The sequence below is a fragment of the Echinops telfairi genome, unplaced genomic scaffold, assembly GCF_000313985.2.
Source record: "Echinops telfairi isolate 266 unplaced genomic scaffold, ASM31398v2 ScPeMD7_7400;HRSCAF=8409, whole genome shotgun sequence".
NCBI lineage: Eukaryota > Metazoa > Chordata > Mammalia > Afrosoricida > Tenrecidae > Echinops > Echinops telfairi.
In genome coordinates, this window is record NW_022111300.1 from 34,068,864 (window position 1) to 34,082,456 (window position 13,593).

At 45.2% G+C, this 13,593-nt stretch overlaps 1 protein-coding gene across 1 annotated transcript in view; it reads left to right on the forward strand.

Moving 5' to 3' along the window:
- Positions 1 to 13,593, forward strand: part of KATNAL2 (katanin catalytic subunit A1 like 2) — a 60,563-nt gene that overhangs the window by 22,800 nt on the left and 24,170 nt on the right. Inside the window, exons 9-11 of the mRNA XM_045296046.1 lie at positions 1,627 to 1,690; positions 2,050 to 2,168; positions 9,978 to 10,069. Of these exons, the coding sequence (XP_045151981.1) occupies positions 1,627 to 1,690; positions 2,050 to 2,168; positions 9,978 to 10,069 (275 nt within the window). The remainder of the gene's footprint in view (positions 1 to 1,626; positions 1,691 to 2,049; positions 2,169 to 9,977; positions 10,070 to 13,593) is intronic.

Genomic DNA, 13,593 nt, shown 5'->3' on the forward strand with positions numbered 1-13,593 from the left:
TGGGCTCACATGTCCAGGGCATCAGCTAGGCTAGGTGGAGCTGAGACCTCTCTCCATGTGGTCTCACATCCTCCAGTGGGCCAGCCCAATCTTATACACACACACACACACACACACACACACACACACACACACACACGAAAAGACAAAGCCCATTTCTTATGGCAGTGTTCAAGCCTCCTCTTATATTTGCTTGTCTTATATTTTAAAGTCTTATATTTGCTAATAACCCGTTGGCCAAAGCGAGTCATATAGCCCATCCAGATTTAAGACGTAGAGAAATAGACTTCACTTTTTGATGGGAGAAGCTTCAGATAGTTTGTGGCCATTTTCTATAATCTTCCTCAGTTAGTAGAAACACATTTATTTTACAGAATGACCTATATATGCTTACCATTGAGTCCACGATTCCCCTGGTTTTCAGGTTCTCCTAAGGAGACAAAAATATTAAATCTGGATTATTCTCCTGCCCCCTCTTCCTTTCAGTATTCAGACAGGAGGATAAGAAATATGATGCTGTTCAGAATTAATAGTTACTCACCATGTCCTCTATTTTTTTTATTAATTGGGGTTAATACATCCATCAAATCATTCCATAGTTCAATCATGTCCAGCAGAATTGTATATTTGCTATCACAACAGTTTCCAAACATTCTTTTTCTATATGGACCCCTTAACATCATCACCATTTCCTCTAAGTGAACCCAGCATATAATATTTTTTAAAGGATAGACTTATCTCCACAGTATTGTAAGCTCTGTGTTGTAATGGTGTTGAGTTTTGACCTCAGCATTAGCAAGAATTGAATAGCTGGTTTTGATTTTACTCTTGTTTTCTTTCTTGTTCTCTACCAACCCTGCCCATGTCTCAGACGGGTTGAACTTGAACTAATGAGAGAGACTCACTGAAGCCCATGTATGCCTCATTGGAGTCAGTGTCTCATAATGCGTTTGCCACTACATGATCCCAACTTCTAAAACCGGCTTCACCCTAGCTTGTGCTCTGTTTGTTCCGATACACCCTTGTTTGCTGACCAGTGTTTATCTTAAAGTTAGTACCACCTTTACTACATTAAAAAGAATGCCAAATGCTCTGCACGGAGACTGGGGAGCAGTGCTGTTAGTCAGGTAAGACTATCGCAGCAGAGAGGAAAAGGACCTGCATACACTTTTCTTTTTGGACATATTAACTATGTTTTATTAACATAGAATTCATATGTCACATAGTGCCCTGGTTTGGATATGATCTTTCTCTTTTTAAATTTCTGGTTACGATGTTGGAAAAGTTAGGCTTTTAGTTTGTTTATGGGGGCTAGTTGTACAACATGATGAATATAATTGATATCAATTACAGACCTGAAAAATGTTGAATTGCCAAGTGTTGTGCGTTCTCTCTCTCTCTCTCTCATATATACATATACTAAAAATGTGTATTTTTATGCATATACAACTCTTTTAAAAGGCCACACAGATCCAGCCAGACCATTTTATCTGGTGCGAAAGTCAACCTGGGATAGAAAAAGAGAAAGATTTGTTCTCCGTTCTATGCTTGCACGTTTGCTCATGGTAAAGGTACAGAAGATGGAGTATTGAGACCAAAGCTCATCATTGTTTATTGTTTCCATAGTACCCACAACTGTTCACGGGGATTCTTTCCCCCTGGAAAGGACTACTGCTTTACGGCCCTCCAGGTAAAGATGCCCTTCTCTCTTCATCACGGTGTGCAGTACGTGTTGTCAAAGATGAGTTGGCCCCATCCATGCTCAGGTCAAGGGACCCTGATTGTACAGTGGTTAGTACTGTGCACCATGCTAGCGGAGAGATGGGCAGCTCAGCAGGAGAATGATGTGGCAGTCCGCCTTTAGACCCCTGGGAGGCCCTCTGGGAGCAGTTCTAGGCTGTCCTGGGGAGTCACGAGGAGTCGCAGTTGACTGGACTGCAATTGGAGGGGGTTCACTTCCTCTTTCATCGATGAGACTGAAATTGATAAGTTTAAGTGGAGGTACAGAGTTTAATTACCTGCTCATATTTTATCCACATGTGTCTCTAGGCACAGGAAAGACTTTACTGGCCAAAGCTGTGGCCACCGAATGTAAGACAACCTTCTTTAATATTTCTGCATCCACCATCGTCAGCAAATGGAGAGGGGATTCAGAAAAACTCGTTCGGGTAGGCATTCTTGATTTTGCTTTTCAAAATTCAGCTCTAGGAGAACACAGTGATGCAAAATTATTGTTGAGATCATTTTTCAGTATGTGATTGATATGTTACATTTTCACCTAGACCTTGATTACCAAAAGCCCAGGAAGTGGATGGACCATTTTGTGTGGATATTCATCACGTCTTACTCAGCAAAACATGATCTCTCTCCCTTGGGGAATTTGACCAACTGTCCTTTTTTTGTTGATTCGTGTAACTTAGGAATGGAAGCTGGAAAAAGTCTCCTAAGTAGCCTATCCTTTTCTGTAGTCAAGAGGCATTTATTATTAAGGAGGTGCAGTGCGTTCTTTTCACATTTACTGAGAGGCTACTGTTTGCCGGTCCCTGTCCTAGGTACTTAAGGAAGAATCAAGAAACTTAAAATGTAATTCTTCTTTCCGATGCTCTGAGCAACATTTTCCCTAGAGTGCCCAGAGCCTGTTGGTTCTTTACCTCCCTACGAGATTGTTTCCATCTCTATAGTGGCTCAGCCATAATGTGTGACATCTTATTCATGATAAAATGTCACGTAGCTTCCAGTCATTTTAAGGGTGTACCTACTTACGATGGATGGCTCAATGCGTCCGGCAGATGCTTCTCAGCCATCTTGTCCAACTGCGGTCCACTGTAGAATGATATACTAAGTTGAATATAAAGTACTTTATTTTTGTGAAAAAATCACCCTAAAATATAATGCTTAAATTAAGATTTTCTTTGATGATTTCTTTTAAAAAGAATGTGCTGTATTTGGAAGTCTTTGGAAAATATTTTTAAAGATTTGATTTGTCTACACTAACCTATTCTTTATTACTTTGAAATTGTTTGCAAGTTCTTTCAAATGTGTTTTATAAATTCTTACAGCCCTTCCATTTTCAGTTCATGAGAATCTATGTTGACATCCTTTATTTCCTTGTGCTTCAGCTTGAGTCCAGTCCAGGGACAGGTCCAGAGATGTGCTTGGGCTCGCCCACTGCCACCAAGTCACTCCTGGCTCATGGTGACCCTGCAGGGCCGAGCACACTGCTCCTGTGAGTTTCCAGGGCTATCTATCATTATAAGACTAGGAAGCCTCATCTTTCTTCCTCAGAGCAGCTGGTGGGTTCAAACTGCTGGCCTTGTGGTTAGCTACCCGACCTGAGTGACTCTTGGATTAGCTGTTCTGGATTTGTGGGACCCATATGATACTACTTGGCTCGGTGGTTCTCAACCTTCCTAATGCCACGATCCTTTCATACAGCTCCTCATGTTGTGGTGATCCCCCAACCATAAAATTATTTTCGTTGCTGCTTCATAACTGTCATTTTGCTATTGTGATGAATCAGGCGACCCTTGTGAAAGAGTCGTTCAACCCCCAAAGGGAGGTTGCGACCCATAGGTTGAGAACCACTGACTTACCTGGATTTCAATGGACTGAAAACCAACTAACTAAACTTCTTAACAGCTAGAAGACTTTATATATATATCGCATATATATACTCTTTTATAAGCCGAGTTTTTCAGCACATTTTTAATGCAATTTTTATGGTAAAATTAGGTGCCTCAGCTGATATATATCTATATCTGTGTGCTGAATAACAACAAATCTCTTAGCAGATTCCCCAGAATCAGTTTAGATTCATCTCCTGTCAGGGAAAATTGAGTTTAGAGTATCTGGGTTAATATTGAATCGTTGAAAACTTCTTTTAACAAGAATTCTCCATTTTGTGTGAACCTTTTATTTAGTTAAAGTTTTCCTCTCCACCAGTATTATTTTGTTAAAATTCTAAATGTAAGGAAATAATCCCCACCCCAATTTCTCTCTTTTACATAGATTTAAAAAGCCTGTTTGGCAGGGGTAGCGGGGGGCAGTATACAAGGGTATATCTACTAACCCTAACCCTATCCCCAGAGAAAACTACTATTTGGAACATTTATCTATATTGATATCAACAACTGTTGGGTCAACTTTCCATGTGAATGCAGAAATTCTTGAACAATATCATTAATGTTACAAAGAAGTAAAATTTTTCAGAAGACAGTTAAGGAACAGTTGTAGCGGCCCATCAACAGGGTGCTGCCAGAAATTCAAATCACATTCAAAGGGGGATGTGCAATAAGGAATATCATTGCTGCTGCCAGATGGATTTTGGGTGAGAGCCGAGAATACCTGAAAGGTGTTTACTTGTGTTTTATTGACTAGGTAAAGGAATTTGACTGTGTGGATCATAATAAATAATGGATTGTGAAGAATGGGAATTCCAAGACACTTCTGTACTCACATGGAACCTGTGCATGGCCTGAGAACTTGGGAGAAGGGATACTACGTGATTTAAAATCAGGAAGGGTGGAGGTCAGGGTTACATCCTTTCACTGTATTTATTCAGTTTGTATGTTGAGCAAATAACTCCAAGAAGCTGGACTATACGAAGAAGAACATGCTATCAGGGTTGCAGGAGGGCACATGAACAACATGCAATATGCAGATGCCACCATCCTGCTTGCTGCAAGCCAGGAAGGCTCCAAGCCGTGGCTGATGAAAATCAAAGACTGCAGCCTTAAGTATGGATTATAACTCAATGTAAAGAAAACACAAATCCTCAACTGGACCAGGAGGTAACGTCATGATAAGCGGAGGTAAGATTGAAGTGGCCGAAGATTTCATTTTACTTGGATCTGTAACCAAGGCTCATGAAAGTCACAGTCAGATAATCAAGTGACATGTTGCCTTGGGTAAGTCTACTGCCTAAGACCGCCATAAAGTTTTAAAAAGCAAAGATTTCACTCTGAGGATTAAGGTGCTCCTGATTCTCATGTGCATGCGAAGGCTGGACAATTTGAATAAGGCAGACTAGAAAAGAATTTAAGTTACGGTGGTGACGAATATTGAGAGCACTGCGAGCCGTCAGAGGAAGCACGGCGAGGAGGCTCATGAGAATTGAAGGTGGCAAGACGTCATCTCACGTGCTTTGCACACCTTATCAGGAAAGACCAGTCCCTGGAGGCAACGGAAAAGAAGATCCTGGATGGGATGGATGGACACAGTTGCGGCAACGAGCTCAAATACAATTGTGAGCACGGTGCAGGGCCTGGCAGCGTTTTGTTTGGCTGTGCCGTGAGGGTACTAATGGTTGCCATGAGTCGGAGGCAACTCCATGGTACCTGACACCAAGAACAGTGTACCAACAGCTAGACTCATAACTCTCCCTTTAAAAAAAGTCAAATTTTTTAAATTGTGAATTGAGTGAAAATCCATTTCCCTTCCATAGTAAATACCTGTAGGAAACCTCTTGCTTCTTTCCCAGTTATCTTGGACATTATGACTCATGATTACAAATGGAAAGAACATGCCTTTGATATGTCTACCTGATGTTTGGTTGCATGAGTATACCAAAAATACATGAGGGACTTAGAAAATTGGTGAAAAAAAGAGAATGGAATTTCCCGTGAACTTTGTGAAGCACTCTTGTATTTAACTGGTAAGAGGAAGACGGGGCCTCCTACTCCTGTAGCAGTTGCGGTCTCAGAAACTCAGAGGCAGTGTTCGACCCTGCCCTAGAGGGTCACTATGGGCCGGCATCAACTCGGTGGCAATGAATTTGGTTTGGTTGTATATTTAACCAGGAGAAAGGCGAGGCTTTCTAGTCCAGTCAAAAGGTAATCTCAGAAACCCACCGAGGCAGTTCTACCCTTTCCTCTGGGGTGCTGTGGGTCGGCATCAACTCGATGTCAGTGGCCCGAGTGTTTTTATCTAGTGTTCTCATTTTTAACCAGTCTTCCTGCTGGGCATTTATGCTGATCCTGCTTTCTCGTGTTATGAATAGGCTGTAGTGTACACACTTGTACATACACATGCCTTTTGCACATATTTAGTGTTGGGTCACTTCTCTGGAATAGCAATGCTGGGTCAGAGGGAATGTACATCAATGATGCCAAATTGCCTTCCGACAGGTTTACGCCACTCTCTGCTCCCATCATCAGGGGGCGGGTGTCTTTCTTTCCTTGTGCCGTGGCCCACGCTGTGTTAGCGAAAAACAGTTTGATCTTTGCCACTCCCTCGGGGAAAAGTAGCCTTTCTGTACTTGGATGTGAACATTTTCAAATTCTGAATGCACTTGAGTATCTTTGTATAGGCTTAGATGACATCTGTAGTTCCCTGTTCTAGCAAACACATGGTTTGGGACTTGTGAAAAAAGACAGTTCAGCAAGAAAGCCCATCCCCACCGCTGACCTTGAGGTTGTCCTCGTAGACATAAGTGTATTTCTCCCTCCTTTCTGGACATTTGGAATCACTGCGATGAAATCACTCACCTGGAAGATCTCCATCAGGCTGTGGCGCTCCTTCCTGCGCAGCTTTCAGGGAAGACAGCCCTCCTGGACCTTCCCCTAAATCACAGAAGCCTTCCCACCATTTGCTTCTCTTGCCGTTCCAATTAAAGAGTTATTTATAGGGAACCCTGGGGTTTTGTTGCTCCCTCCTCTCCTAATGTTCATGCCTCTTAGGAGGGGATAGCTATCGAATAGTTGAGTGGTCTCTTTACTAAATGCACGCACCTGTTGATGCTTACTTATTTCAACATTGTATGATTTAACTTCCTCCAAGTACTTTTGAAAATTTTAGACTAATGCTTCCAGAAGCACTTACCTCTTCTCAGGGAGTGGGGAGAACAGGGGCCTGGGTGGTGGTGGGTGGCCTGTTGCGGTTGAGCTCGTAAGGAGACCCGGAGTTCAGATGTGCTTCTCTCGCTGTACGACTTCTGTCGAGTGTCTTCGTCTCTCTGCACACAGCTCCTTGAAAACCGTACGCAGAGGGAGCCTCGTCTCCCATTTGTCATGGAAAGATGGGTGCTGTTGTCATCATCTGAACATTAGTCCGACTTTGGCTTTTCTTTCTTTTAAAAAAAAATCATCTTATTGGGGGGGGGGCTCTTACAAATCTTCTATCAATCCAGCATTCAACTGTATTAAGCACACTTGTACATATGTTGCCACCAACATGTCTAAAACATTTTCTTTCTACTTGAGCCCTTGGTGTCAGCTCCTCTTTTTTTCCCTTCCCTCCCCCACTCTCACGTCCTCGTGAACCCTTGATCAATTACATATTATTGTTGTTATTTCGTGTCTTACACTGTCCATTGTGTCCCTTCACCCACTTCTGTGATTCATCCCCCTGGGGGTGCTACATATCCAACCTTGTGATGGGTTCCTCCTTTCTCCTCCTTCCCCAGCCCCTGCCACCACCATCTCCCTACCCTTGTGATATTGCTACTCCCACTGCTGTTTCTGAGGGGTTTTTCTGTCCTGAATTTCAAGTGTCGAGAACCCTTATCTGTACCAATGTGTATATTCCAGTCTAGCTAGATTTGTAAGGTAGAACTGGGTCGTGGTAGTGGGGAGGAAGCATCCAGGAACTAGAGGAATGATGTTTGTTTCTTCGGTGCTATACTGCACCCTGGTTGAATCATCCCTTTCTTGTAACCCTTCTGTGAGGGATGTCCAGTTGTCTACAGATGGGCTTTGGGTCTCCACTCCAACCCCCCTCTTTCATATCCATATAATTGCTTGTTTTGGATCTTTTGATACCTGATACTTGATCCTGTCAACACCTAATGATCACACAGGCTAGTGTGCTTCTTCCATGTGGGCTTTGTTGCTTCCCTGCTAGATGGCTGCTTGTTTAACCTCAAGCCTTTAAGACCCCAGATGCTGCATCTTTTGATAGCTGGGCACCACCTGCTCTCATCACCACATTTGCTTATGCACTCATTTTGTCTTCAGCGATTGTGTCAGGAAGGTGAGTATCAAAGAGTGTCATTTATGAGAACAAAGTGTTCTTGTGTTCAGGGAGGCCTTGAGCAGAGGCTCAAAGTCCATCTGCTATCTTAATACTTAACATATAAATATATGTACATTGGCCTCTGTCCCTTTCATTATAAATCAATATATTTACATATATACATGCCTATAGCTATACCTCTGTAAGTAGCTTTGCCTCTTACTTCTTTCCTCTATTTCCTTTCACCTTCCTCCTGTCCCACTATCATGCTCACCCTCCACTCAACTCTCATCATTTCCTTTCAGATACATTGCATTTGATCAAACCCTACCAGGCATTATATACCCTCCTTGCCATCAATTTTAGATCTCTTGTTGTTCCCTTATCCCTGAGTTTGTTGGCTACAAGCTCCCCCGCCCCCGGGACAGCTGGTCCCATTGTTTTCTTCTTGGGATTGTTTGCCCTACCTATCTTATATAGATAGACATTGGGCGAAAGAAAACAAACAAATAAATAAAATGATAGTTCCAGGTTTGTCTGTTGACCCATATGAGTGTTTTCCAATTGGGACTTCGGCTTTTCTTTTGTGTGATAAGGCAGAAAAAGAACCTGCTACTAATTCGAAGGTTCCTACTGTGCCTGAAAGAAGTCGTTGGGTGGTGCAAATGGTGGGTGCATTTGACTGCTGACCAGTGAAGTTTGAGACCATCCTCAGGGGCCTGGGAGAAAGGCCCAGCGATCTACTTCCCAAATAACCTGCTGGTTATCGTGTCTCAAAGGCTTTGGCCACGAACCCCTCAGTGTTGGCACTGACCTTTACAGTTCACGAGGCTGCGCCAGTCGTCCCAGGGTGATTGAACCAGAATTCTGCAACCAGCAGGTGCTCGCGCACGAGCAGGTCTGCACCAGGCTTGTCAGCAGTGGTGAACGTGAGGGCGGTCTGTCGGGGACAGAGAGCCCTGGCAGGCTAGCGTGCTCCTGCTCACGAGAGCTACAGCCTGGCCCTCCCTGAGCCGTCCCTGCAGGGCTAGCGTGCTCCTGCTCACGAGAGCTACAGCCTGGCCCTTCCTGAGCCCTCCCTGCAGGGCTAGCGTGCTCCTGCTCACGAGAGCTACAGCCTGGCCCTCCCTGAGCCCTCCCTTCCCTTTTTGTTCTGTGCCGCTCTGCTAAGTGAAACCGAGGCGAAATCCCCGATGCCTATTAAAGAACCTCTGCTCCTTTTCAAATCTCGGCTGCTTTCTCTGCTCAGCCAATCAAGGATTGTATACGGTGCTCAGGAGATCAGTTTCAGGGTTAAAAACAACAGCAGCAAACAGCTTTAGGTTTTTATACCCTTCTCATCACCACCACTTCTCCCTCGGGGGCTTTTTATTCTGTTTTATGTACCTGTTCTGTTTTATGTATCTGTTCTCTTTTATATATCTGTTCTTTTGCTGGTCGTCCTCTGTTCTTGTGCAGTCTGTAACAGGTGTTTTGAAATGAACTATCTTACTCAGTGGGGAATTAGCCTGAAGACTCATCCACACACCAGGACACAGGGTAGCATGGAGACCAGAGTGACTTGGCTAGCAGAAAGGGGTACCGTTCTTCTGGTCCTTTCTCTACCAATGTTCCTTCCTTGTCCCCAAAGGCTAAGGGAAAGCCATCAACTGATTTTCACACATTCCGAGGCTTCCTGCCCTTAGGGAATGTGTCACTGGCAGGGTGTCTCCAGGGTTAGCCAACCCCCTGGAAGCTTGGGTAGAGGGTTGTGTAGCTCAGGCTCTCTCATTGAAGGCGAGTAACCTTGAACCACCGCTTCCTCTCTCGCTGGCTCTGATTTTATCAAGTGATGAATGGAAGCAATCGGCCTATCTGCTCCCATGGGGTGCTGCTAAGGAGAAATAATGCTAATGATTATAAAGTTATTGTGTGGGGGTGGGGACTCGAGGACAACACAAATGCTTAACATTACGTTAATTCTAAGCTTTTAATCACTGGGACCATCTGAAGCCTTTAGGCTATGATCTTGCTCTTTCTCTACCCAGGTGTTATTTGAACTTGCCCGCTATCATGCACCCTCCACCATTTTCCTGGATGAGCTGGAGTCCGTGATGAGTCAGAGAGGCATGGCTTCTGGGTAACAGACAGTTTTTTTTGTTTGTTTGTTTTTTGGTCATCATTTCTCCCCTCATATAAGTGTGTTTGATGGTCGGAAGCCCATCGACATTTACCAGCAGAATGAGCCTATTAATAAGCCCACAAATTTTCTGCAGACACATGGAAAGGTCTTTAAATTAGCTCCTGTTAACTGAATAGCTGATTTAAGTAGTTTTTATAACCGGAGGAAATGTCATGGTCTCCCCCCACCCCTTCCCCACAGAGTGGTTTTCAGGCCCGAAGATCACCCAGCCCCAGGACCCCAGTCTGCCCTAACAGCCATAGATGGCTCAAAATAGCCACCTCCCACTGCTTCCCCTGGAGCCAGGGGCTGGCGGGTGGGTGTGGGGAAGCAGGGACAACCAGCTGCAGCCCCAGCCAAGGACCAGGCCTGCATTTCACTTTGTCAGGCATTCCTTGCCGGGGTGTGAAGGCCAGGGAAGCCACTGTGTGCTCAGGGACATCAGGTTGTGGCTCAGCATGTCCCGTTTAAAACATACCATGGACATTATCTCTAAAGATTAAGGGTCAGCTCATGTCCCCGGCAGGAAAAGAACACCTCTCTCAGATGGGAACGAATGAGCCTTCTGTTTGTGCTTCCAAAGTGCCAGCGGTGGTTGTTGGCTGGTCTCTTTTTCCGGAAATGCTGCTTTCCCTGGACCAAGGGCATTTTCCTGGGAAACTGTTTACTAAGCTGGGCCCTAGCCGGACAACCACTCTCTGGGTAATCTCAACTCAGCTGCAGCTATATGGCTGGCCGCTAACAGTCTATCACCAAGGCAACGCTAATAGTAATAAAAGCAAATGATTAACTCCATGGGAGTATAACTGGGTTATAATTTATGAACTGGTCCTCACTGAGAACCATGTTCCCCGAAGGGAAAAGCCACCGTGAAGGTGTGCTGTGATGGGAGTCACACAACTGGTTGAAATGGGACAGGTCTTCTGGGGCACCCAGCTGGGCACCTACCAGACCACAGGAGTGGTCATGCCTGGCAGAGCTGGCACCCCTTGCCTGCCTCTGGGCAGTCTCCTGTACACTCACTCCCACATTCGCCCTGTGTCCCTCGAGCCCCTGGGTTCTTCTGAGCTGGATTGGGTCCATTTGGAAACGCTCCCTCTCCTGGCCTTAAGCCCCATGGCTTGACCCGAGTGTTAGTTTCCTTATCCAGAACTTAAACTCTAAAGCGCTTCCCGGGGTCGGAGGATAAGGGTAGGTGCGTGCGTGCGCTGAAGACTTCTTGGGTCCGATTAGGTTAAAAGAAGAGGGATTAGGGACCAGTGCTGAATAAATATACTCTGGGGGAGTGCGTCTGCCCTCCTGGGAAAGGTGGGGAGGCAGCCCATGGCATGTCGTTTGACCCTGAGTCCGTTCTGACTCAGCAACTCTGTCTACAGACAGAGAAGACCCTCCCCTTGGCCGGGTTTCCTGGGTCGTGGTCTTTACGGGAGCAGATGGCCAGGGCTTTTCTCCCACGGGTGGCTGGTGGACGTGAACTGCCAAGCTTTGGGTTAGCAAATGAGCTCTTAACCATTGGGTCACGGGGCTCCTTTAGGAAAAGGCATAAAAATCAAACAAAATCCTCATTGCCGTCAAGTTGATTCCAACTCTTACTGACCTTATAGCGCAGAGTAGACCTGCCTCAGAGGGTTCACCAGGCTATCCATCTGTACAGAAGGAGCACAGGGGGCAACAGTTCAAACCCAGCAGCTGTGCCACAGGAGAAAAACGAAGCTTTTTGCTCCTGGAAGGACTTAAAGTCTTAGAAACTCACAGGGCATTGGGCCTCCACTCAAGTACTCCCTCAATGCAAGAATACTTTCTTCTATTAAATTGGCATTTTATGATGCTCACCTTCCCGACACAACGGCTGAAGACAAAGCGGGTGCATAATCAAATGTGGTGAAGAAAGCTGATGGTGCCCGGCTATCAAAAAGCATAGCGTCTGGGGTCTTAAAGGCTTGAAGGTAATCAAGCGGCCATCAAGCTCAGAAGCAACAAAGCCCACATGGAAGAAGCACACCAGCCTATGCAACCACGAGGTGTCGAAGGGATCAGGTGTAAGGCATCATCAGAACAAAAAATCTTACCATAGTGAATGATGGGGGGAGTGCGGAGTGGAGATCCAAAGCCCATTAACAGGTCACTGGAGACCCCCTTGCAGAGGGGTCTCGGGGAGGAGACGAGCCAGTCAGGGGGCGATGTAGCAACAATGAAAAATACAACTTTCCTCTAGTTTCTAAATGTTTCCTCCCCACTCCCACTATCACGACACGAATTCTATCTTGCAAGTCTGGCTAGACCAGAGGATGTACACTGGTACAGATAGGAACTGGAAATACAGGGAATCCAGGGCGAATGAGCCCTACAGGACCAGTGGTGTGAGTGGCGAAACAGGGAGGGTAAAGGGAGAATGGGTAGGAAAGAGGGAACCGATTACAAGGAACTATATGTGACCTCCTCCCTAGGAGACGGACAACAGAAAAGTGGGTGAAGGGAGACGTTGGACAGGGCAAGATATGACATAACAATTTATAACTATCAAGGGCTCATGAGGGAGTGGGGAGCGGGGAGGGAGGGGAAAAATGAGGACCTAATGCCGGGGGTTTAAGTGGAGAGGAAATGTTTTGAGAATGATGATGGCAATGAATGTACAAATGCGCTTTACACAATTGATGTGTATATGGATTGTGATAAGAGTTGTATGAGCCCCTAATAAAATGATTTTTTAAAAAAAGAAACCCACGGGGCAGTTCAACCTTGCCCTGTAGGGTCTCTGTGAGTCAGAATCAACTCCATGGCAATGAGGGTTTTATTTTCTTATTTTTAAAATACTTTTATTGGGGGATCTTACATCTCTTATCACAATTCATACATTCCTCCCATGTGTCAAGCTCATTTGCATATATGCTGCCATCATCATTTTCAAAGCATCCTCTTCCCACTTGAGCCTCTGATATCAGCTCCCCATTTCTTCACCCTCCCTCACCCATCCGCCCGCCCTCTCTCACAAACCCTTGATAAGTTATAGATTATTTTTTCCATATCTTACATCATCCTCCGTTGCCCCTTATCCACTTTTCTGTTATTCGTCCCCCTGGGAGGGGGTTCTACATTGATCCTTGTGATTGATTTATCCTTTCTCCTAATCCTCCTGGTATCTCTACTCTCTTTCTTGGCCCTGAGGGGTTTATCTGTCGTGGATTCCCTGTGTTGCGGGCTCTTATCTGTAGCAGTGTACATGCTGTGGTCTGATCTGATTTGTCAGGTAGAATTGAGGTCATGATAGAGGGGTGAAGCCAGCACCAATGAGCTAGAGGAAAGTTGTGTGTTTCATCGGTGCTACACTGCACCCTGACTGGCTCATCTCTTCCCTCTGACCCCTCTGTGAAGGGATGTCCAATTGTCTACACATGGGCATTGGGTCTCCACTCCATGCCCCCACCATTCACCTGGAGTATGGTTTTATTCTGGGTCTTAGATGCCTGATACCTGATCCCATC